Raw genomic sequence first — 24,561 nt, forward strand, 5'->3', positions numbered from 1 at the left:
CCCTTCTCCCGGCTGGAGGCATGCCTTCTGCCGGGTGCAGGGAGGGACGATAGCTTCAACGGCTCGTCTTTACTCCCGTGGGTGATTGAATTTCAGCACCTCTTACCTTGGGTGCTTTACAGCCGGTAGGCACTGCACTTCCACGTTCAACTTTACTTCTAAAGAGCTTTTGTGTTGCCATAGAAATTAATTGCTAGCATAGTTCAGTGGAGTAGATTTACACTGTAAAATGGCAGGCGCTTTCTAACAAGGACCCTGAGGAGCTGAAACCTTTCCTTCTGCAGGCAGAGAAGAGAGATTTCAGAGGAGCTCGCTTCATGTCCTCCTCGCCTGGGACAGGGCAGCAGGTCACTCTGCCGTGTAACCTAAATGGATTTATCACCAAATATGGACAAACGGGAGAAGGCGTGAATTACGAAAGATGAAATGAGGCGTTATAAAGAGGTGATCCAGAGCCTGAGTCATGCACACAGTAGGTGCTCGGTGGACTCCTGTTTAAATGACTACACGGGAGAACTACCAGTCACTGGAACGTGCCTGGGTGTTCAAGTGCTTAAGGCAACTTGGACTCTGTATACTTCAGATACCCCTTCGATACACCACTCTCACTTGTTCAGCGCTGATTTAAGATAGTCATTCTTTATTTACGTAAAGTGCCAAGGTAACTGCAACTCCGTTTAAGCTTTCAAATTCCAAGTTAGTTAGTTAATGGGACTTTGATGTACTATCACATGGGAGCTTCAGGCATGAGGAGCGGGTTGAAGTACCCTCAGCAGCTGAAATTCAGGTTTGTTCACTTCAAATTTAAACCACCCACGTCGCTAAGGCTCCAAACACTTGAGGAATCATAAAGCAACAGTCTGCTTCAATACACGCAAGAATGGAAACCAAGTCTGGAAGTTACAGCAACACAATCTGCAGACCGCGGGATTTTCGTGAGAAAGTGCCGTCGCTAGTTTGCAGCGTGAGGGCTCCACTGTTTGAAAACCTGGCTCACGGGGCACAGTCACTTGAGAATCCTCTGGATTCCCTTCTTTCCACCCACAAGGCTTCCCTAAGCAGCACCAGAGACCCCCTCAAAAATAAACGGAGCCTAGAATTCCCCACACTGATGTGGGCTGTGCACAGTGACTTCTGTCCGAAGACCACAGCGTAGAGGGGAGAGCAAGCAACTTGACTGCGGAGAAGCCTGCCGCGCACTCTACTTGGGCCAGGCGCGTGAGGTCAGCACCAATAGCCACAGGTCATGCTGTAACAGGACAAGAAGGGCACCTGCAAACCCATCACCCCAGTCTAATCACGAGGGAGACATGCAGACGAATTCCAAGAGAGGGAATCCGACAACGTCCCCGACCAGTGCTCCACAGTGTCAAGATCCTCCCAGCAAGAGAAGTCTGCAAAAAGAGCGTGGCAAGGGGAGTCCGAGGAGGCACAGCTAGATGTAACGTGGTACCCTGCAGGAGATCCTGGGACACAGTAAGGACACCAAGCCTACATTCTCCCTCTAGAGTACCCGGGCTCTTCGGAAGGTACAGAATCTCCGATATTAACATCCAATTTTAAAAACTGCTACAGACAGTGGTAATCAGGCACCTACCTGGCAAGTTTTTCTTCTTCCTAGTACACATCCATGACCATAAAAGTGTAAATAAAACCTTTTAAAAGAGAAAAAATAAAAAAGGGCTGGCCCCTGGAGGTTGGTCAAGATTTCCCAAAAAGAGGTAGGAGCCAGGTCAGCCTGTGTAGGCACAGATGTGGTGGCGGTTCTGCAATGAGGCAAGGAGTGGGGAGAAGCGAGGCGAGTGGTGGGGGGCAGATAGTGAAGGGGCTTTTCTGCAACACCAAGCTGCTCTGACCTCTCCCTGCAGAGCCTTTAAACAGGGAAATGACCAGAGCAATGACCAAAGTTAGGGTTGGTTGGTTGGTTGATTTATTTATTTTTAAAAGATTTTATTTATTTATTTGACAGAGAGAGAGAGAGACAGCCAGTGAGAGAGGGAACACAAGCAGGGGGAGTGAGAGAGGAAGAAACAGGCTCCCAGCGTAGAAGCCTGATGTGGGGCTCAATCCCAGGACTCCGGGATCACGCCCTGAGCCGAAGGCAGACGCCCAACGACTGCACCACCCAGGCGCCCCCAAAATTAGGGTTTAAAGCTTACTGGTAAGAGTTGGGACTGAGAGAGGGAGAGAGTGGAGGTAGGAAAGCACGCGAGAAAACAGAGTCAGGGTGCAGAAGTGAGGTTAGGTGCCTTCAGTCCACAGACTGTGGGAGCCACAGTGCCAGTGTGTGAGCAGCCTTCAGAATTGCAAGGTGGCATCAGACAGGACTTACAACTCTGAGGGTACTTAGGTCAGAGCCATATAAAGGCAAATACAGAGGCCTGTGGAGAGTCACCCTCAAACAGAGGATAATTCTCTTGAAAGCGGGGAGCATGGGCCAGAGAAAGCTTAGACGGGCAGTGTTCAAGCTATGCCTCCCAATATGGGGCACCGTGGCCACGTACAGAAGGGCCACTACAGGCGCATGTGTGGAAGCAGGACCCAAGGCTGTGGGCAGCCTGCTGGGCCATGAACAAACACAAAGATCGCATACCGAGTCGAGTCAACGTCTGCACTCAAGAAAAGAGACTGTCACCGGTATGGAAAGGATGACTTTTATTTCCATCCTAAATGATTATCACACCATTATTTAAACACAGTTGAAAAATCCTGAAATAATTTAAACTGAAGGCACAGAACAAATCAAAATATTTGAACTATTTATGCTTAAGATGAGAAAAATTCAATATTTCAACAGTAACAATAAATTATGAACAAGTTTCCATCACCAAATATCATTCTGACCAAAAACTATCATGTTTTATAATAAAACCAAATTAGCTTAAGCTGAGTCTGAGATTTCCATGATAAAAATAATGTCGAAAAAAGTGTCTTCTTTCAAAATACTCATTATATCCCCAGGTTCAATGTAAGTATTTTATATATAACAAAGTAGCCATCAGGATATTTGTTGATGGATGGCCACTCCCCCAAGAAATGACGCATTCTTACAAAATGTTTAAAAAAATAGCAAAGTAGGATATAAAATTCTATTTGGGGAGCAGGAAAAAAAACTTGTTCCATGTCAATTAGAATATCAAAGCATTTCAATACCAAATTGCTTCAAAAGCCAATCATCACACAACAGTAATATACTGTATGGGGCATTCCACTGTATCTTGGTTCTACGCTGACCATACAGTGTAGCTAAGGGGTTGAACAAATCGGTAGCAATTACTGTTGCCATTTCTTATTTATTCAAAAGTGATATGCTTAAAAAAAAAATCACTAAAAAACTAAAAGGAATAATCAGTGACATGCTACAGACACAATAAGCCCTAGCAATGCAATTGCTAGTTTGAAAATAAAGTGGTCATGCTTCATAATATAGTGTAGTATTTTCGAAATACATTCTCTGATAATCACTACCATTTATTACAGAGGTCACTTGTAAATGAGCTCAGATTCTGAACTAGGTTTCTAAGAGAAACTCTTTTCAAGTATGCGTAATATTAAGAAGGTAAAGAAATTCTGATCTTACTCACTTCTTATGCGTTCTTCCAAGAGACAATCGAGTGGAATGGAGGACTAACAAAACGGGCTGGTTGTAGTTTTCAAAAACATTTAGAAAAATAAGAAATAGCCTAGTGACCAAGAACTGACTGAAAGATATTAACATCTAAAACCTACTATTTTAGATAAAAATCCAGGACTTTTCAGTCTTTTTCTTGAAATAATTACGTTCACAAGAAATAATGGGGAAAAAATAAGGATTTCTAGAACACTGAAGGCTCTTCTCGGAATGAAATAAAAAAGGTATACCTTCTCCTACACTGAGTTGCGATATAGATGCGTGTGGAATAGCAACACGGTTTCATCTTTAGTTTAACTGCATAAATCACAAAAAGCATGTTCAGCCAAGACTGCTGATAAGTACAATACAAACTCTAGAAAATGAATTTTAGCAAAAACTGCTTCAAAATTTCCCTGCATAACAAAACATTCCTTTGGAAAGGAATCTTGAATGCTTTTGGACTTCTGCAAGTAAGTGTGGCTTTTACCATCTCCAGCAGCAAACTATAATTACCTCCCAAATGCCTTTGTCAAGGGAAAACGTGATCTTTGATTATCTAGTATTCTAATTAATGGTACATAATTTTTTATTAAGTTCTTTAGTCAAGTGAGACTTCTGTCTTCATCATCTACATCTACGAGTACTAAGGGATTAAAAGAGAAATAAAACAAGTCAGAAAAATCACTTTATAAGTAGTATGAAGTTTTGAAATGTTGGCACCAATGGGAAAAAAAATGGGGAAGGGCTACCAGCTAAACTGAACATGTATCCATTCATGGCGCTGGTTGCACAGGCTTCCCTGGCATAAGCGCTGAGGCGCGGAGCTCAATCTCTGATTCGGTTAGGGAAAACAAAGAACTGCCCCAAGTCCTCTAACCCAGCTGGCTGGATCGCAGTCTGCACACACTTCTTTCATTATTTCAGGTCACATTCTGACAACGGAGAGTCTGAGTTTTGAAAATATGAACTTACAAGGGTTAGTGGAAGACTGTTTCCAAGCTAAAAGAAACGTGGCTAACTTGAGGAAAGCCATTTTCCTAAAACCAAAGGACAATCCCAGTGGTTTGGGGCCCTGCCAACACCAGCTGTGTCTGCAGCCCTTAACCAGAAACACATTACAGTGAAAGGGGTTTCTTTCCAAAGCCTAAAAAGGAAGACGTTTGACTCAAAACCGATTTGAAAACCTACACCAGGCTTCCAGGCCAGCAAATAACCGTCAGAGTGACTTTGTTCCTCTGCTCCTTCAGCATGGGAACCAGCGCGGAGTGGCTCATGCCCACAGTTGACAGGCCGTTGACGGCTACGATCATATCTCCACATCTGGACAAAGACAAACAGAAACGGACTGCTAACTATTTTCATGGGATTAGAAAACATTATCCTAGCGGAGATCTGTTTAGCATGAAATTCATAGTTTCACTTAACAATTAGCTGTCAATGGTGAGGGTATATTTTCTACTTTGCAAGACATCTGGGGCAATTTTTAAGCCTATACTGGCCTTCCCTTGCCAATCACGGCCACCCCTGGGCTGACCTCTCCTCTAACTGCTGGGTGATTTCGAGGGCAAGCAGAGTAATTTTCATGTAAGCTTAAGCAAAACGTAGTTAGGAGAATAAATGTGCTGCCTCTTTAAGGAACACTAAATAATGCATTTGGAGGGGGCTGCTTATTATTTCGACTACTTTCTCAGGGCTCATAGAGCTCATACATTTGCGGGTTCAGTTACGTTGAGAATAAGACCCACATCTCCTCTTTCAGCTGCTGATGCGTGCTGTCCTCCGACAGGGTTAGCACAGATGCATGATAAATCTGAAGGCCTTCCTATCCTTTATGATTTCTGCTCTTTACTATTGTTAGCTACTTCAGTTCTTTGGGAAGTAGGTGGAATGCGAATTATAAACTAATTACCTGAGACCCAGACTGGCCGAAGAACTTAGCTAGGAGAGTGGTTACTTCATATCCCCCCTACTCCTTCTGCCTAAAATACTCATTTTTTTCACCCATTTCTGTCAATATAAGACTGACCAGGAGCATACTGACTCTGATCAACGTGTTACAAGACCATTCGGATGGCACTTTGTCTTTGTGGTCAGTATACAGTCTCCATTTGTGTGGCACTCTAATAAGTCAATATTTACTGTTTAAGAATTGGCTCTTCCACCAAAAAGCTAAGCACTAAGACCTGACACTAATCCGTTTCCTCTCAGTCTGTAGACCACTTGATCTCGCACCTCTTTCTCCTCCCAGGCCTGGGCTTTGATAAAGGAAAGAGGCTGCATGAGGCTGGCTGGGGACTTCCTGCCCAGCAGACGGGTTAACAGCCCAGGCCCTGGAGGGTCAACCACTTCCAGCTGTTTGACTGTGGGCAAGTTTCTTAATCTTTCTAAGACTTAGTTATCTCGTGTATCCAACAGGAATAGCAGCGACAACGCTTACCTGACAGGGCTATTAAGAAGATTCAATAATATAGTCCCAAGCACTTAGCACTGTGCCTGGCAGCTCTCACACATTCATTCATCAAATATTTATTGAGACCTTGTTATTTACATAGGGCACTGTGATGGCGGCCAGGAATGTAACAATAAATGCAACAAAGCCCCCCCCCTCGCCCTTCACGGAGCTTGCATAAATATAATGTTAGGTAGACATAAGTGCTGTGGAGGAAAAAATAGAGCAGTCATCTAATGACAGGACTGGACCTAAGGGGGGCGTGTGGAACGACTACTCAGAGCTGGCTGTCATATCACAGTGTGTCGAATCAGATGACTCAGGTTTGATCCCTGTCATCAGATTAACAAAACAGAGCTATCAGCGTCACCACGGTCAAAGCGATGCTTCGGTCTAGATCTAGCTAGCATGTTGTTTCTGTAAAGGGCCACTTAGTAAACAAATATTTCAGTCTTTGTGAACCACATGGCCTCTGTCACAATGACTCAAGACGGCCACTGAGGCTCACAGGCAGCCACAGAGGATGTGTAAACAGACGGATGCAGCCACGCTCCAGGAAAACTTCATTTACGAGAAAGGACAGGCTGGGTTTGGAGCTGACCCCTGGTCAAGATCACGTCCCGCCCAATAAACATGAATCACATTATCTGATATCACAAGACTCACTTTAATCTTCCATCATAATAAGCAGGAGTCCCCAAGACGATGGTTTTAATGAAGAAAGGCTGATTGGTGTGGTTCTCTTCATATCCACCAACAATACTAAAGCCCCAACTTCCCAAGTAGCTTCTTCGTAAAACTATATCGTGGCAGCTATGAAGGGCACTGTAACAAATACAAAGATCAAGAAAAAATTACTAGGAGGCTTTTATACCCTGTTCACCTTTGCTGTAACTCCATACCATGTTACACTTATCACTGCTGCGAAACCAACAAAAGCTACTTTATTTCCTTCCAAACACATTATTCTGACAACCCGTTTTCTAGCACAGACTCAGTCTTAGGTAGACTGGAATTTCTCCAACGTTCTTCCGTCTTCTTTTCTCACACAAACACACACAGAGCTAAACACACCTGCTTACAAGTCACACCACAGAAATTCGTATAAAATGGTTCTGTGTCTGTATTTGCTCTCTGCACTGTGAACAATGTCCTCAGTTTGGGTACCCATCTGTATCTACAAAGTCTGTATCTACAAAAAGGTGGTACAGAAGTGATCTAGTCCTGCTAATCTCAGCACTCAAATGAAAGAAAGGTCGAAAACTTTCTCTCTTTTTAATCTATGTGAGGAGTCATTGTTCTTTCCTCCTTCACTTAAAATGCACTCATTTTAAGGGAGACTCTGACAAAATAGAGAACTCAGTCTAGAAAACATTAACGAAAATCATCTCTCCCCCCCCCCTTTTTTTTTTTGTCAGGGACACTGAGATGCTTCAGTTAAAATGCCACTGTCAGCTTTGAGGACGTGATACGTCAGAACTCGATGAATAAAAACTTAAAAATAGAAAAAAAACCCCACCTAAATGATATAGAAAAAAAATCTCTCTTTATAAGAAAGAAGTATCTTTCATTTTTAGATGAAATTGGATCTAAAGTCATCTAAGGCAAGGTTTCCTGTTTTTAATCTATGAAAAAGATATCTTAATAAAGCCAGTTCTGTAAGCGATATACGAAATGCTACAACTTTTGATCTGGTCCAGTTTTCTTAGCTCACCAAGACGAAAGGGCTTTTAAAAAGGCTTCTGGCATAGAGCAGGGTCCCAGGCATTAGCCTGGTATTTTAGAGAAGAAGTAGGTCATTTTCATTATTCTGAATCTTCTGCAAAAAACAATCAAAAGCAACCCAACACAAAACAAATAACTGTTTCGTCTGGTGTGCCGCTGTCTGGTACACCCCTAGCCAAAGGGAAGAACCTCCCTTTTCAGAAAGAGCAGAGCCGCTACCCCGTGTGACGTGAAACCTGCTTGACGGAGTCTCCTGTACCCACAGAGTAGCGGCCCTTCTGACACGTGGTTGTGGCTACAGCTGTGCACACAACAGAAGACCTCCCAGATTCCACAGATCAGTGACCTTTGATTGACGGATATTCTTTTGATAAGAGGAACCTCCAAAACAGATTTTATTATCTCCTGTATTTTCCATCTGAAACATTTATTATTCCTTCCTGGTACACCTGAAAATGCTCTGAACACAAGATGTAAAGTGCTGAGCGCAAAGCTAGGCTGGAAACCAGCTACCGAGAACTAAAAGGAGCAGCAGCGCAGCAGAGCGCCCGCGTCTGCCCAGCCACCGGCACTGGTGCCCCCCCCCCCCGCTTGGCCACTGCACAGCGGGGGAGACCACTTCTCACCCACTAGTGTGGGAGGGGCCTTCCTGACATGCTAGGTTTTAAGTGACAGATCAATGTATTGGGCTGAGTATTTAACAAGATAAATGAGTTCCCTCTGATGGCAGACATCTCACCATTAGGTAGCACATCTGCAGTTTCACAGCCACCATTTGAATCTATCCCTACAGGTCCCTGAGACACGAATTCTTTACAGTTTTAGGCCTTTTTAGTCTTTTTCAACCAAGAGGACAAGTCAGTAAGTTAGGTGACTGACAAATGAATTCCATTCATCCTTGCTTTCTCTGCTATGCTTCATGTGAAAGTATTTTTTTAAATAAACCATACAGCACTATACAAATGCTAGTTATTACAAATTACATCCAAATGAAGCTATATGGCTCAGAAACTGGCATTCTTTTTTTTTTTTTTAAAGATTTTATTTATTTATTAGAGAGAGAGAGATTACGAGCAGAAGGGGGGGTGGAGGGAGAAGCAGACTCCCTACTGAGTAGGGAGCCTGATGTGGGACTCGATCCCAGGACCCCAGAATCATGACCTGAGCCGAAGGCAGATGCTTAACCGACTGAGCCACCCAGGTGCCCTCTTACTGTTTATTTTTATTTTAAAAAATCAGTCATTTTCATACTTGGCTCCAAGTCCAAATCTTTCATTATAGTTCAGTTTTAGGATTCCTCTACACATTAGGAATCCAAAGTGATCTGGAAACAAAGACAGTAATACACATCCTTCCTATCTCAATACCAAATTATACAACCAGCATCAGGGGGTTGCAAACAGTGTCGTGACCAGACAATGACCAAGTTTAGACTGTCTTCGCTGGCGACGATTCTGAAGCGGCGAACCTCTCACTGCAGTGGTGAGGAGCACCTACTATTGAACACCGATGGTTTGGCCCGAAGACTCTCTTGGCCAATAAAAACTGAGTTTTACATCCTGCCTTTTTTGGGAGAGTTTAAAGGATTAAGAAAGGGGTTTTAGAAAAGCTTCGGGAATAGGGAAAGGCCCCACACTTTGACCTGGTTTTTCTGATGAAAACTGCACAAGAAGTCTAAGCATGTATCAGAACGCATGATGGTAAATGGCAGCTTTTCTAAAGTAAGAGCGTGAACACCCAAATCTCACAGCTGGTCCACTTGAGAACCTTGTCAATGGTAACAGACAGATGGCTTTACTCATCTTTACAAACTGATACAGTAAGTCTTTTTATTAAAGACTAAAGCTCTTCTTATTAAATTTACCTTTTATTTATTTTTTAAAAATGTTTTAATTTTTTGAAAATTAAAAAAAGGTTTTTAAAAAACTCAACCCTGAGATCAAGACCTGAGCTGAGATCCAGATTTGGATGCTTAACCAACTGAGCCGCCTAGGCGCCCCTTACACTTACCTTTTAAAATATAATAACCCAAGAAAAAATACCATTCTCTTTTGTAACTTGATATGCTGTTGCCACTTTTACCTGATTAGGACCTTCCCCGCCCCGGATGGGTGAATTTACTGTGTATGAGAAAGGTTGTTACCATGGTTATTCCATGAAACCACTGAAATGCTGTCAGTACCTTGGAAGCCCAAGCCACATGACCCATGACGGGGACCAGCTGGCGTCATACTCATTCTCGCTGAAGGTGTCTGGCTGCTCTTCGGTGGCCTGGGCTGCCTCCTCCACAATCTGGACCTCAAGTGCTTTCAGGACAACAGCAGGGGATGCAGCACTGGCTTTCAGCATAGCAACGGCCTCACTGTGACTTAAATTGGTCAAATCAATGCCATTGATATTCAGCAATATATCACCTGTCCACAAGAAGAAACAAGAAAAATGAGATGAGCTACCAAGTCATTACCTTCCCTGTACATCCTGTTATTGGTAAATTAATCAACAAAGGTTAGTTCCAATAACTCATGTAAGGTAAACGACCATTTTTTACTTCTCTGTCATTCTTAGGATACCGAGGAAAAATCCAATTCATGGAAAACATTCCAAAACAACTCAAAACTTCAAGATAATTTCATCATATATAGGACAAAGTGTGGCTTGAGGCACTGTGATTCGACTGGAAGTCCAAATCATTAGACCTAGTTTTGCTATGTGTAAGCCCTGGGCACATTCATTTCTCTTCTTTGGGCTTCCGTGATTTCTACAGTTCTTTCTTATTCAAAGATTATCTTATCCTTTGCTCTTAGAAATGAATTTTTAATATATCCTGTTTTATAGTTACACAGTTTTATAAAGATAGCCTTGCATACTCAGCATGAACATGTCAGAATACTTAATAAGAAGAAATCCTTGGGCCTACACAAAGAAATGAAACTCGTGATTTGAATATCTTCTCTTGCCTGAGGAAGAAAAAAAAGTGTTTATTGCCCCGCCAAGTAATATAATAAAAAAAAAGGGCAACGAGGATTATATCAAAGGTTAGGAGGGAAAAGATTAGTTCTGCAGGTACCAAGAAAGTCTATGGAAAGTCCTTCTCTCCCAATTCATCATTTATTTTTCAGGGTTTTTTTTTTTTTTTTTTTCAGATTTTACTTATTTATTTGACAGAGAGACACCAAGAGAGGGAGCACAAGAAGGGGGAGTGGAAGAGGGAGAAGCAGGCTTCCCACTGAGCAGGGAGCCTGACACAGGGCTTGATCCCAGGACCCCGGGATCATGACCTGAGCCTAAAACAGATGCTTAACGACTGCCACCCATGTGCCCCTTATTTTTCAGATTATTAAAGCAAAACATTCTCACTGTAGAAAACTTGGAAAACATAATAAAATAATCAGAAGGAAACAAAATTACCCTAAATTCCACAATTGGGCAAATAACATTTTAAAAAAAATAGCAGCCTTATTAAGGTATCATTCACATACCACTCACTCCACTCATTTTAAAGTATACAATTTTTGGTTTTCAGTACAAACACATTGTTGTGTAGCCATCACACATTATTTTTGGATCCCTCCCCCCAAGAGCCCTGTACTCATTAGTGGTCACTTTCCTCCTCACCGCCACCCCCCCACCAGCCCAGAGCAAACCTGAACTACTTGATGTCTCTGCAGATTTGCCTATCCTGGACATTCGTATAAATGCAACCAACATGGTCTTTTGTGACTAGTTTCTTTCACTTAGCTAATGTTCTCAAGGTTCAGCCGTATAGTAGCTTGTGCCAATACTTCTTTTTTTTTTTTTTTTTAAATACTTCACCCCTTTTTATGGCCCAACAACATGTACTGCATGGACATCACACACTGTGTTGATCCATCCACCAGGTAGTGGACGTTTGGACGATTTCTACTTTTTGACTATTATGAAAAATATTTCTGTGAACCTTCATGTACAAGTGTTTGTGTGGGATGTACATTTTCATCTCTCTAGGAATGGAACTGCTGGGTCATGTGGTGACCCTGTTTTAACCTTTTGAGGAACCGCTAAACTGTTTTCCAAAACAGCTGTACCGTTTTATGTTCCCACTGGCAATGTCTGAGAGTTTCAATTTCTCCACATCTTAGCCAATATTTGTTACTGTCTTTTTTATTGTATTTATCCCACTGGGTATGAAGTGGTTTTGATGTGCATTTTCCTAATATCTAATGACACTGAGCATCTTTTCATGTGATTTTTGGCTGTTTGTATATCTTCTTTGGAGGAATGTCTATTCAGATCCTTTGCTCATTTAAAAACTAGGTTATCTGTCTTTTTTATTATTGAATTGTAAGAGTTCTTTATGTATTCTACATAGGAGTCCTTTGTTAGATGTAATGATTTGCAAATATATTCTTCTGTTCTATGGGCTACCTCTTTACTTTCACTATCTTTTTGCTTTCTTGGTGGTGTCCTTGGCAGCACAAAAATTTGTGATTTTGATGAAGTCCAGTTTATCTATTTTCTTTATTGTGTTGCCTGTGTCTTCATGTCACATCTAAGAAAACCACCGATTAATAAATTACCTAATCCAAGGTCATGAGGATTTATGTTTATGTTTTCTTTAAAGTCTTATTAGCTCTTACTTTTAGGTCTTGGATCCACTATTAAGTTAATTTTTACATATGATGTGAGGTAGGGATCCAACTTCATTCTTAGAAAAACAACTTTCAAGACTCACTTTCCCATATGAACAAACCACATGTATGGAGAATGCTCTTTTTACTACTACCACCCCTCCCACTACAAACTGTACAGTACTGATGGGGGTGGGGCAGAGAATGTGAAATTATGAGTGAGTTAATCCCTAACACTGTGCCTTTTTATTAAGACTGTCTTTCACTCTACCTCTTCTGTGAGACCCCTCCCACATAGGTACTTTATTATATAGGCGACATCTGTTATTTTAGTCCTTCAGAGTATCCAGTCTGCCATGATGTGAGAAGCGGTAAATCTTTTTAGAGGGTCTTTTCCAACATAAAATAATCCAACGATCTGAGTGAATGTTAGAGAACAATGGAAACATCATCAAACTGCAGCAATCTTCCTTCACATTAGGCGTTTTTCTAACCTTATAGAGAGGTTTTACACTTATATATGGAAGGAACATTTTAAAGGATTAAAAAAAGTCATGTTTAATAGAAAATTTTGTAGATATTTGTTATTTTTTAAAACATGAGTTGAATGCAGATTGAGACGATGTAGTGAAACTATTCACGACCCTATCTTACCTCTCTTGATGCGGCCATCACGTGCAAGGCAGCCATGCGGTGGCACACTGGTCACAAAGATGGGCAGTTCACCACTCTTACTTCCTCTGCCCCCAGCCACTGTCATCCCCAGGGACTCGTGTGGTTCCTTCTTTACAGTAATGTGTTTTTCTTGGCATGTAACACACTGGGTAAGATCCTAACACATGAGAGGAAAATTTATTGGATAATAAATAATACACAGCTGAAGTAAAGACAGCTTAAACTGAAGGAAAAAGTACCATGGCAATGATAAAGTCATTTTTAAAATCATTTACTATAGAAGTTAATACACAGTTCTCCATGGTACAAACATGACACCAAACACTGGGGATCACAATGTCAAACCTTGGACTGCTGTATTTTCATATGACTATTTATGGAACGGAAAAAACTCAGGACTGTTGACATATGGAAGTCAAAATAAAATAGGCACATCATTTGTATAATTATCTTGGGCTCCAAGATATGATCAACTCTATGAACGTAAATAATGCATTTGAGTTTTAAGATTCTGAAGACAAGTCAATTAATTTTATTTCCATCTCTCTCCTCTATTCTTTGAAAGAAATGTTGACAGAATACTACAAAAGTAAAGTGCGGATTTCATTAACTGCCAGAAAAAAAGCTACAGCTCTATCTTCTGTTTCTTACTCATGAGGATTATCAGAATGCTCGATCATGAAACAGGGGCAAACTGATCTTCAAAACCTTCATGGAAAGCTAGAAGGATATGAAATAACTAAATTTTTGAAGAAGAAAAGTTAATGAAGAGAAATAAATTCCCAACAAACTACCTTCTCGGAAAAAGCAATTTTTACTGACATTGTTGCTACTTATTATGGAGATACTCCTAGAAGAAAAGGAGAATTTAAAACATCACTTTTCTTTCTAATTAGAACTCAATAAAAAAACAAGGTGTACATATGCAATATTAATATTAAAACAGCAACAGCAACTAAACATTTATTGAAGATTTACTATGTGTAAAGAGAATGGCTTTACATGCATTATTTCATTTTAATCTTCACAATCATCCTGAATGTAAACCCTATTGTTGGCCCCATTTTACAGATGAGGGAACAGCCTTAGAAAGGTCATGTAGGGGCGCCTGGGTGGCACAGCGGTTGCGCGTCTGCCTTTGGCTCAGGGCGTGATCCCGGCGTTGTGGGATCGAGCCCCACATCAGGCTCTTCTGCTATGAGCCCTGCTTCTTCCTCTCCCACTCCCCCTGCTTGTGTTCCCTCTCTCGCTTGCTGTCTCTATCTCTGTCGAATAAATAAATAAAAATATTTAAAAAAAAAAAAAAGTCATGTAATTTGCCCCAAATTATACAGCTATACGTGACTACACTGGGATTTGAACTTGAAAGTTAAAAATTACATATATATAGCGTGTATGCACATATATACATATATTCATATATGGTTTGTGTATGTTCATATAGCACGATGTGCTACAGATATACTGATTACATGCACACCTACCACATGCATCTCATTAAGCATAACAATGGAAGCTAATGTCTCAAAAGGTTCCTAACGCTTATCAACTGTAAGAGCATACTGCAGATAACGAGATAACTAATAACACGATTAACAGTATCAACAACAGAACTACGATTAACAGTATCAACAACAGAACTACGTGAATTCTATTTACAGAACTGTACCATTTCCTTTAGTGATACTACTTGAGAGCTGGCAGGTACGTGTCTGTTAATCAAGCCCTGGAACTCCAGGTGCGTCTGCTCTTATCTGGTCCTGGAACCATACTCCTGACATTTTATTAAGGGAACTACTTATAGTAAACAGCCTGGAGCTCCTAGAATTTGACCTCGCAGAGTATCTGTAAACACCTAAAGTTTACGGTATCCTATCACGTGACATCTATGCTAGCATCCTTCAAAACCGGGGAAGACCCACGTTATTATGAAGACAGTCCGGGTAAACTCAGCTGTGAGTACATTTATTTAACAGTTTTGGCTGTCAGGTATTTCGTCAATTAGAGGTAGCTGTCTTATTCCTCTATACGGCTGAAATGTGTGCATTTTAGCCAGACTTCACAGATTACCCTTGGTAGGCTTGACGGAAACTTCCGAGAGCTTGACACCATATGAATGTTGATCCAAGCAGCTATGCAGAGGCTTAATAGACTAATGTGCACTTTAATTTTTAACAATGATTATCCTCTGAACAGGTTGTTTTTGTGAATTTGTGTTTGTTTTCCCTAGGAGACCTTTATTTTTCTAAATCAGAATTTGACATAACAAATGCTGTATGTTAACAGTAAATTGCTAAATTAATGCTTAGAAGTACATTTCATGTGGTTGTCCCAACCAGTTAGGTTTGTAGAGTACCTATTTAAAACACTGCCACAGAAAATGAAAGAAAAAGAACTAGTAAAAAGAAAAATACATGTGCCCAAAACAAATAAAATGACATAAACAGTTCTCTATATGAATATTGAAATGATTAGTTTTTAAAACTGTCTTAAAATTATAATGTTGTCTTCGACACCCATATTTCAAATTATTGTAGAATTTCATTGATATAAAAGAGTCAATTATCAACTTTTGCCTTACATTATAATTCTTTAGGAATATGTATATATATACGTAAACTTGTAAAGCAAGGACCAGCTACATGAACAACTCCTACTGAAATTCCTTTTCGAAACAATAACTGCTTTTCATAGCCATCATTCTGAAAGCAAAATTACCGGTTTCCTTCACACATTTCGTTTTCTGGTCAAAAATAAAAACAAGTTTGTGGTTATAATTTCTTGCAAGTATTAGCTAAACCAAAGACCAATGACAAGTCTATACTTCAGATCAGAAAACCAGATAAACCCAATGGGCCAAAAATATTTGTGCCTTTAAGCGATGCTTTCTTGGGGCACCTGTGACATTCCAGAGGTACTCTCTCAAATTGTACTTACATTAAGAAGCCGCGTCAAGCTAAATACGAGCTTCTAAAGTCATTCTCCTTAAGTAAATTAAATTGCTTCAGTAAATAAAAACTTATTTATTGGTCTACTTAAAAACTGTAGGAAGTTTCCTATGTGCAATTCTCACACAGTTGGTAAACAGCATTGTTTTAAAAATTCTGGCCTACTGTTGAGTTCAAATGAAAGACCAAATGAAGTAAATAATACTGAGAACACAGTAAAATACCACTCTTTTTTGATTTCTACATTTAAAGTGAGACAGCATTAAAATTCTCAGCACAGATAAATGACCTAGGGATATATTATAAAAGCGGTGAAATATTAAAGATGCAGCAAAAGCTCAACATACGGGAATTAAAAATGATTTTGGGTAGTAGTCCTGTAAGCTGTAACGTAAAAAGAAATGCTTTCCATGCTTTGCATGTACCTATCAGAATGTATGATTTATGCTTAATATTCACACAGCGCATTCTGCTGTTGTAGGCAACCTGCCCAGTCGCTAAGTATGGACTTGTTGATCATTGTCTCTGTTATGCTTTTTCAATCACATAACCAACTGTTATATTTGAATGAGCAAACCAAGATAAATCCCGCTTTCAAGCAGGACCAAACAAATAGAAGTTTTTCTAGAAGATCAAACACTTCTCATTGATCACCTGGCAGAGGGACCTTCTTACTAAGAAACCACCCCTCCTGGCCGATGAACCGAGACTGTCCAGTGACTCTCAAGGTAGCCAAACACACACTTCACATCCCAAAACCTGTGTTCACCTTCTCCAACAGAGAAACAGCCCTCATTTAAATCTCACCAGCTTGTAACAATGCCCCTTGAGGGAAGAGGAATGAACACATGCGAACACAACGCCTCACCTTATGTGAGCTGGGTCTGTTGTGATACAGCGGCTGCACATGATGCTGGCTGCTACTCTGAGCTCCCGCGTCTCGGACAGCATTACCAGGCTGGGATTTCCCTGGTCTAGCAATGGTTAAGTCCACCCTCTCTCCACTAGCCTAGAGAAAACACATATACATAACCACCAGTCATTAATGATGCTTCTCACTTAAAAAATTATAGGGAGTGTAATTTTCAATGCACTTATCATCACTGTACCAGAGCCTCACCTGAGTGGTAACTGCAGGCACCTGCTGGAGGGGAGGGAGGGAGGGAGTTCATTTCGGGAGCTAATATGTTAAAACTACTGCAGTTAAAACAGCCACACACAGACCTCTTGGGTAGGCCTTCCCTAACCCTGGAAATACCAAGAACATAACCAAGGCAAAGCAGTCAAACTGCCTGAGTTCTTATCTCCCTATGATTTCGTGAAGGGCAATTGTCTTTTCATACTTCTTTCCCCTACAAGATTGGCCTTGGCACTGAGAGGAAGACAGCAAAGGAAAGAAGATAAAAGGGAGAACTGATTCAAAACTGGATTAGAATCTTTTGTGACTTCTGAAATAAATTCCGGGGTGGCTACTTTGAGAGTGATAATCAATGAAACTATGTACAGCTTTGTTTCTGCTTGCTACAGGTTTGAATCAAAAATAGGATATCAGCTTAAACAGTCCTGAAAAGAATAACAAAGGTCCTGTAAAACAAGATTAGTATTTATATACATTGCATACTAACGTGTGTATATATATCACATATGTGTGCACACACATAAATGTTACATTAAATTATTTTAGAGGTTATGACGATCACTTTGAATTTAGAGGTCCATTATCTATATAAGATCTATATTTTAAACACAGATTCACATCTATTATATTTTTTAAAGCTATTTTATCTTTGCTTTTAATGTGCAGGCCAGATCTATCAGATGCTGATTCTTGGTCATGACCACAAGTTCCCAAGTTTACTATTATTCCTATGGGAAAATTTGACAGCCTGCTTTCCAGAAGCTGTGGTGGAAAGTAGAACCCTCCCTCATGATTATAATCAATAATGTTAAGAAATCACTCCATTTTCAGTTCTCAAGTTGGAAAATGAGTGATAACCAATTTTAAGGCCCTATTAGAAACCATTCGCTTATTCAAGCATTTCATTAAACTAGTTTCAGACAATTCTTCAAAATAACTGAAAGAGTAACCCTTCAGATGTGGCCAGAGTCTGGGGACTTGATCTAACGGGTAAATGCCAAAGTAGAATGTTCAGAATCCTGATATTTCAGATTCTGACACTTCAGATTATTAGATCACACAATGTAAGGGCGAGAAGCCCCTTTGTGATTTCATTTCAATGTACAGAATTGTCTGTTTTACTGTGTAACACTCACCACCACCAAATACTCTATAATCAGTAATTCAGCTTTACTGGAAGACCCCTGCTTATGCAAACCCATTAACAGAAACAAATCCCTGATCTTTCTTGATTTCTTAAAGACAAAATTCTGGGCATGTGATGGAAATTGACATATAGGCTTTAAATGATGGACCAACATATGGGTTTAGGCTAGTTTTAAATAGATGGCACATCTAACACTTCAGGGTTTCAAACACAACAAAAGAATTCATTTAAAGTCAAGATTTTTAAAACTGCAGGATGCCGAAATGACAATACCTATATTTCATAAAAAAGTGCATGCCCTATTGCTGGGAATACATATTGCTATGATCTTTCTAGAGGGAAGTTTAGCAAAATGTCTTAAACTTGAAAACAAAACACTAAAGCCTGTTGACGGGTATGATTAAGTTTTAGTACAACATGAGTACTATATAGCTATATCATAATGAGTCTATTTTCAGGGTAAGAAGTCCACAACATACTGCTGATGTAAAGAAAGGGTTGCAAACTCAGAATTTGCAAGATGAGCGCACATGTATCTATGTAAATAAGAAAAATGTTTGTAACAATTTTCTCTAAAACATTAATGTCGCTATCTTATGGAGCTTAGATTGTGATTTTAACTTCCTTATTTTCTGCATTTTGTCCTCATTACTCTCCTTTTTAGACATGCAGTACATGTTATTTTCAGAACCCAAAACAGTAAGATTTAACTTTTTTTTTTTTTTTTAAAGATTTTATTTATTTATTTGACAGAGATAGAGACAGTCAGTGAGAGAGGGGACACAAGCAGGGGGAGTGGGAGAGGAAGAAGCAGGCTCCCAGCAGAGGAGCCTGACGTGGGGCGATCCCGTAACGCCGGGATCACGCCCTGAGCCGAAGGCAGACGCTTAACCGCTGTGCCACCCAGGCGCCCCAAGATTTAACTTTTTTCACAAAGAAACAACTTGAGCAATATATTATATTTGATATTATATATATTACAAGGTATCCGTATCCAATTTTTTTAAACCTCAAGTCTGTGATAGGAGATCAATGCCTGAAACTCCCTCCTAAAATATGGCTACCGTGTGTGTGTGTGTGTGTGTGTGTGTGTGTTCTTATGGTTATAATTAACCAAAAATTTGTGAAAAGGAATAAGTTAAATGGGATTGAAACTTGGGTTTTCTTACACAGTAGCTTAAATCTTCATTGTTACTCAATTTTGTCTACTATACACATTTCTTAGTGACCACCAACCTACTTGAATTCCTGACGCTAGATTATGTTAATGCCTGGTTTCCTTTATGTAAGAGTGTTTTCTTGTGCTTACTTAAAACAAAACAAAACAAACAACACACGTCTTTGTTTCACCCTTATCACTGTAGGAGATACCCATATTGTTAAATGTTGTGGCAGGTTATGGAACCAGATGATCTGATCTGGATGATTTTCTACTTTATCTATTTTAATGCTCTAATTGAAAATGTGGTTTTTTTCTCTAATAATAACCATCTTTATCTACTTCACAGGGATACTGTAGGAACACAACTTAACGATGTGTTTGAAATGCTTTGAATTGCTTTTTTAAAAAGGCAGTATAGAGATTAAGAGTTATTCTTAATAAAAAATTATTTTCCCCCACTTGAATGGAGCTGAAGCAGAGAGGGGGAGTTACAAGAGCAGGTAAATCACAACTTTGGAACCACAGCTCCTTCAAGCTTCACTTTTCTCACCTGTTGAATGTGGACCACCCCCATTTTTATGTCTGGGACTAGGTGGGGCCCCAGGAGCAAATGAGAAACCCATGTGAAAACAGAACCTTCACTCTATAAAGAGCAAGGCTGAACATTCACAGGGATACAGTTTTCCAGAAAGGATTCTATCTGTAATGAAGTTATACTATTATGCCTTTTGAAGGATTTGGGGAGCCATCTTTGATTTCCCCATGAAATATCAAATATCCCCTGGATTCTCATGTTATAAAAACAAACACTGACCTACAATAATAAAGGCTGAGCCTCTGGAATGAACACCTGGCATGTACCTGAATGATCTGAGCAGCAAGCTCCGGAGTCCCGTGCTTCAGGTCATGTCCATTGATGGCGAGTACTCGGTCATTGCTGCTCAGTCTTCCATCCTGTGCAGCCAGCCCCCCCTCCAACAAGTCAAGAATAAAAACGCCTGGCTCATCGGTCCTTCGTACGAGTTTAATGCCGAGCTGTTCAGCAGAGTCCCGTTTGTGGAGGACCACGTGGAAGATCTCTTCCCGTGGAGAGCTGCCGTCGGAGTGGCTGTATGCTCGGTTCCCAAAGCGCCTCTCTCGCAGCACGGTGAGCTGCACCGTAGTGCAGGGCTGGGAGAGGGCGGCTCGGGCGTAGTTGTGAGATACGTTGCTGATGTTACAGTTGTTGACCTGGAAGAAAAGAAGTATGACCCAAGTGTGACAATCTTTTATCTTCTCAACTTGAAAAAACGTTTATATACCATTTCCAAAAGAAACTAACTTTGGAAAATGAAACACAGTCGTTATTTATAAAGAAAAGCACTCTAAAGACGTTTTAAAATACACAGTTCCTAAGCTTCACTCACAATGAAGAGCATGAAGTCGAGAACAGCAGTCAGGATCGTAGGCATCAGCGATAGTGCTGAATCAGAGTCCTCGGTTCTGCCACGTGCTGGCAGCATGTGTAAGTGCGTCCCCTCAGCAGTGAGACGGGTTCACCCCCCGCGTCTCGGGACCCGGAGGAGAATGCACGGTCTCCAGCAGCATATGGCAAAGGCTCATGAAATACTAGTTCTAGCGGAACAGACACTGAAGCTCTACTGGATTGAAGTGGCTTTTCCAAATGAAAGATACTTACGCTAGAATAAATACACTGAGTTTTATTTTAAGGAAAGAGACACATTCCAGGTACTTACCCTGACCTCAGATTTTTACTTCAAGGAAAAACAGGTAATGACCATTTCACTGTAAGTGTTCAGCACTCAAATGTAATATCTATCTAATACAATAAGCAGAACTCAGTACTCACAGAACATTTATTTACTAAACCTTATAGCCCTGAAACGGGTACAGTGACTGATCCTTGGACATGTAACAGCACTGAGAAAATACACTCAGCTTCAATTATTCACCTAGTCAGAGGAAGAGGTTGGCAAAATTATTAGTATTTATCACAATTAGAATTCCTCTCTTCATCTGTCTGAAACAGCGAGGGAGAAATCAACATTCTCTGGGCATCGGTTATGTGGCAGGCTCTGGGTCAGGTGCTTGTCATCACCCAAATCCTTCCATCTTTTTCACATGACTCTATGCTAAGCAAGGCCTTCCCCTTTCCTATTTATCTAGGGTTGACAGTTTTGAGCACTGCTAACTTGAATTTTGTTGATTTGGGCCTGTTGACATCTTTTAAAATTCAGGCATCAAATATCATAGATATCACACACAGATTTGCTATTCTCCCAAGTTTGCAACATCTACGCATTTGGTCACCATCCAAATCCTTGACTAAAAAGTTGAGTAACATAGGGTCAAGAGTAGAACTTCAAGTAAAACTTTTAAAAAACCAGCCTGACATCGATTTGTTAGTCAAAACTCATAATTTCTGGTTATTCAGCTAAAACGCCACTTATCTCCAGGTTTTTATTTTTCCATCTTAAACTCCGATCTATCACAAATGACTTTACAACCGTCTGGCTGGAATCCAGCAATAGCCACGCACAAGCACATAGCCTCCTATCATCTTTGTGATGTGGGATGTGGAATCTCCTACAATGAGAAGATTTTCCCTTAGCGAATGTGTGGTTGCCAGTGAGACTCAGAGAAAGCAGAGGCCAAATAAAATACTGTTTCTAGATTTTGTAAAAATAGCACCAACATAGTAAACTCTACCACATCTTTAGCTGAATATATGTTGTACCAATGCAGTCAACACATGACTGCAATTATTTTCCTCCAAAACCAAAAGTGAATAAATCACTGACAACTCAGATCACACTGAAAATACCTACTTTTAATAATGTTCTACAATTTATATTTTTAATAGTGATACTGATGTAATCTCTTACAGTATTTTATTCTTCAAACGGCTCAAAATGCTGCACAGCAGAAGGCCCTGAGTGTATATGGTTCTCCATTTCAAAGAGGTTATTTAATAGAATAACGTGTGTGTGTGTATGTATAACATATATATACATGTATTAGTGTGGGAAAACCAGAGCCACTCACTGTGACTGCTCAACTAAAAGCACAGGCAGGCTAGCTCTTTGGTCTGTAAAACACCATCTTAATGACTCTAAGGTATTTTCAACTTGGCTCACGGTATTATTTATGCAGCTTATACAAAGTGGAAGATAACCAGGTAGTAAAAAGTACCAAGTAGCCTTCTGTCCAAGTGTTTCCTTTTGAATGACCATAAATACTTCTCCATATTTGGGCAAGTGGTGTGGCTTTACTTCCTGGCTCCAGTACACCAGCTAAAGGCCACTGAGAAGTCAGGCCCGCAACAGGAGAGACCCTTGTGAATTCACTGATCAGGTTGTGTGCTCACAGTTTTCTTCTCAATTTGAAATCACTAAACTGGATTTAAGATTGCCATTATTAGAGTTATTAATATGTATGCCTCCATAAACAATAATAACACACTGGAATTTCTACAAAACAGATTTATAGCTTTGAGTTAATTCCTCAAATTTCAGCCAATAATTTCAGATAATTAGGTTTTTATTTGAGGTATACGGATCCAGTTATGTTATGAAACAACTCTCCCAAAGCAGACCAGTAAAAAAGCCTACAGACGAAATATATTAGCAAACAAAACCCGAAAACTATCTAACCTCAATTTTACTCAAAGAAATGCAAATAAGAACAAAGCATTTGTTTTTACCTTTAAAATTTAGGAAAAGGATAAGAAAGGTGTAAAAATGTTAATATCCCATGCTGGCACACTGCTGGTAGCAAAGAACAAAACATAAAAATAAACGTACACGGAATTATACCAAGAAAGGCCAGAAGTGGAGGAAAAAAGAACACTATGTAAGCTGCAGAAAAGGGCAATCTTGCTCTTTTGGTCTGGGCCACCAAGGTGTCAGAACGTGAGGGGCGTTACACTTGGGAAACCAGCTACAAGAGTTCCTCCACAGAGACTCAGACTAGGAGCTGCTGTGTGAAGAATACGGGGTAAGTGTCCAGGGAGCTGGGCCAACCTCACGCAACCAAGTACTAATATCATAAAATGACAGCAAATACAGTAATGCAGTAAATAGCTAGCTATGGTAGGATCAGAAACTGGATTTTATATAAGCTGGATTAGTTATGCTTCCTGTATTCTCCTGTTTCCTCTCAGGATTTAGTAAAGAACAAAACACTGGAAGTTCAGTCTGTGTCAGCCAGGCTAAGTGCAGTGAAGGAGGGGTTTTGGGCCTGAGTGTTGAAGTGGAAATAATATACTGCAAGAGGCAGAATACAGATGGGAGTGGAAACCAAAGCCAGGAGCCCCCAATGGAAAGGTCAATCCTTGCTGCTCTGGGAGCCTAGTCTGTCTGTCTTCCCCATCTGGACATTTCTTTTGAAGAACGAAAAATCCTAGAGGTTCTAAGTTTTGTTTTAATGAAGGAGACAGCTATTCCCAAACGATACTATATCCAAATCCAGTCTTTTATTGATTCAGCATGTATGTCCTGGGCACTGACTCCAGGCACAGCACTGTGAGAGATCTGTACCGTAATATGTCCCATTAAGGTGGCTGCAATCACCACAGAAAGACAGTGCATTTGAATAATTCTCTGTGATTCTGTGTGAAGAGGTGAAGAGAAAAGCAAGGAATGCTGTCAGCACTTAAAGTGAGGAGAGGTCTGAACGGGTGAAAATAGCAGGGCAGGACTTTCAGGATGAAGGTGGGTAAGCTGTTGCACAATGGGGACAGGCCGAAATGTGGGAATGAGCTGTTTGGAGGGTATGTCTGGCTTTTCCCATAGATTATGAATTTCATGAGTGCAGGGGCTGCTTTTTGCTCTTAATTGTATCCTCAGCTCCTAGCACAATGCCTATGATGTTTCAGTAATACACAAATGGCTACGCCTGAAAGAAAAAGCAAGGGTTAAGGCTGAGGTTGTGTAAGAGCCCACAGAGGACCCTGACTATGAGATTAATCAGCCTGGACTTGATCCTCTGGTCAAATCTTTCCAAGGAAACCAGAATCACAGTGTATTAACCTGGCAATGGTCGCGCCAGATTTCAGAGCAGAGAGGGGCACGGTAGGCGTGTTGATTCTACTGGGTT

The 24,561-nt window shown here is 40.5% G+C and overlaps 1 protein-coding gene across 1 annotated transcript in view; it reads right to left on the bottom strand.

The window, feature by feature from the left end:
* Positions 1–2,638: 2,638 nt before the first annotated feature.
* The window catches only part of LNX2 (ligand of numb-protein X 2), a 34,543-nt gene continuing 12,620 nt past the window's right edge, over positions 2,639–24,561 (bottom strand). The window contains exons 4-9 of the mRNA XM_034665006.1: positions 20,326–20,694; positions 16,886–17,026; positions 13,049–13,226; positions 9,970–10,201; positions 6,729–6,887; positions 2,639–4,933 (exon numbers count right to left, since the gene is read on the bottom strand). Coding sequence (XP_034520897.1) covers positions 4,798–4,933; positions 6,729–6,887; positions 9,970–10,201; positions 13,049–13,226; positions 16,886–17,026; positions 20,326–20,694 — 1,215 coding nt within the window. The 3' untranslated portion in view covers positions 2,639–4,797. The remainder of the gene's footprint in view (positions 4,934–6,728; positions 6,888–9,969; positions 10,202–13,048; positions 13,227–16,885; positions 17,027–20,325; positions 20,695–24,561) is intronic.

This window comes from Ailuropoda melanoleuca, chromosome 7 (assembly GCF_002007445.2).
Source record: "Ailuropoda melanoleuca isolate Jingjing chromosome 7, ASM200744v2, whole genome shotgun sequence".
Lineage (NCBI taxonomy): Eukaryota > Metazoa > Chordata > Mammalia > Carnivora > Ursidae > Ailuropoda > Ailuropoda melanoleuca.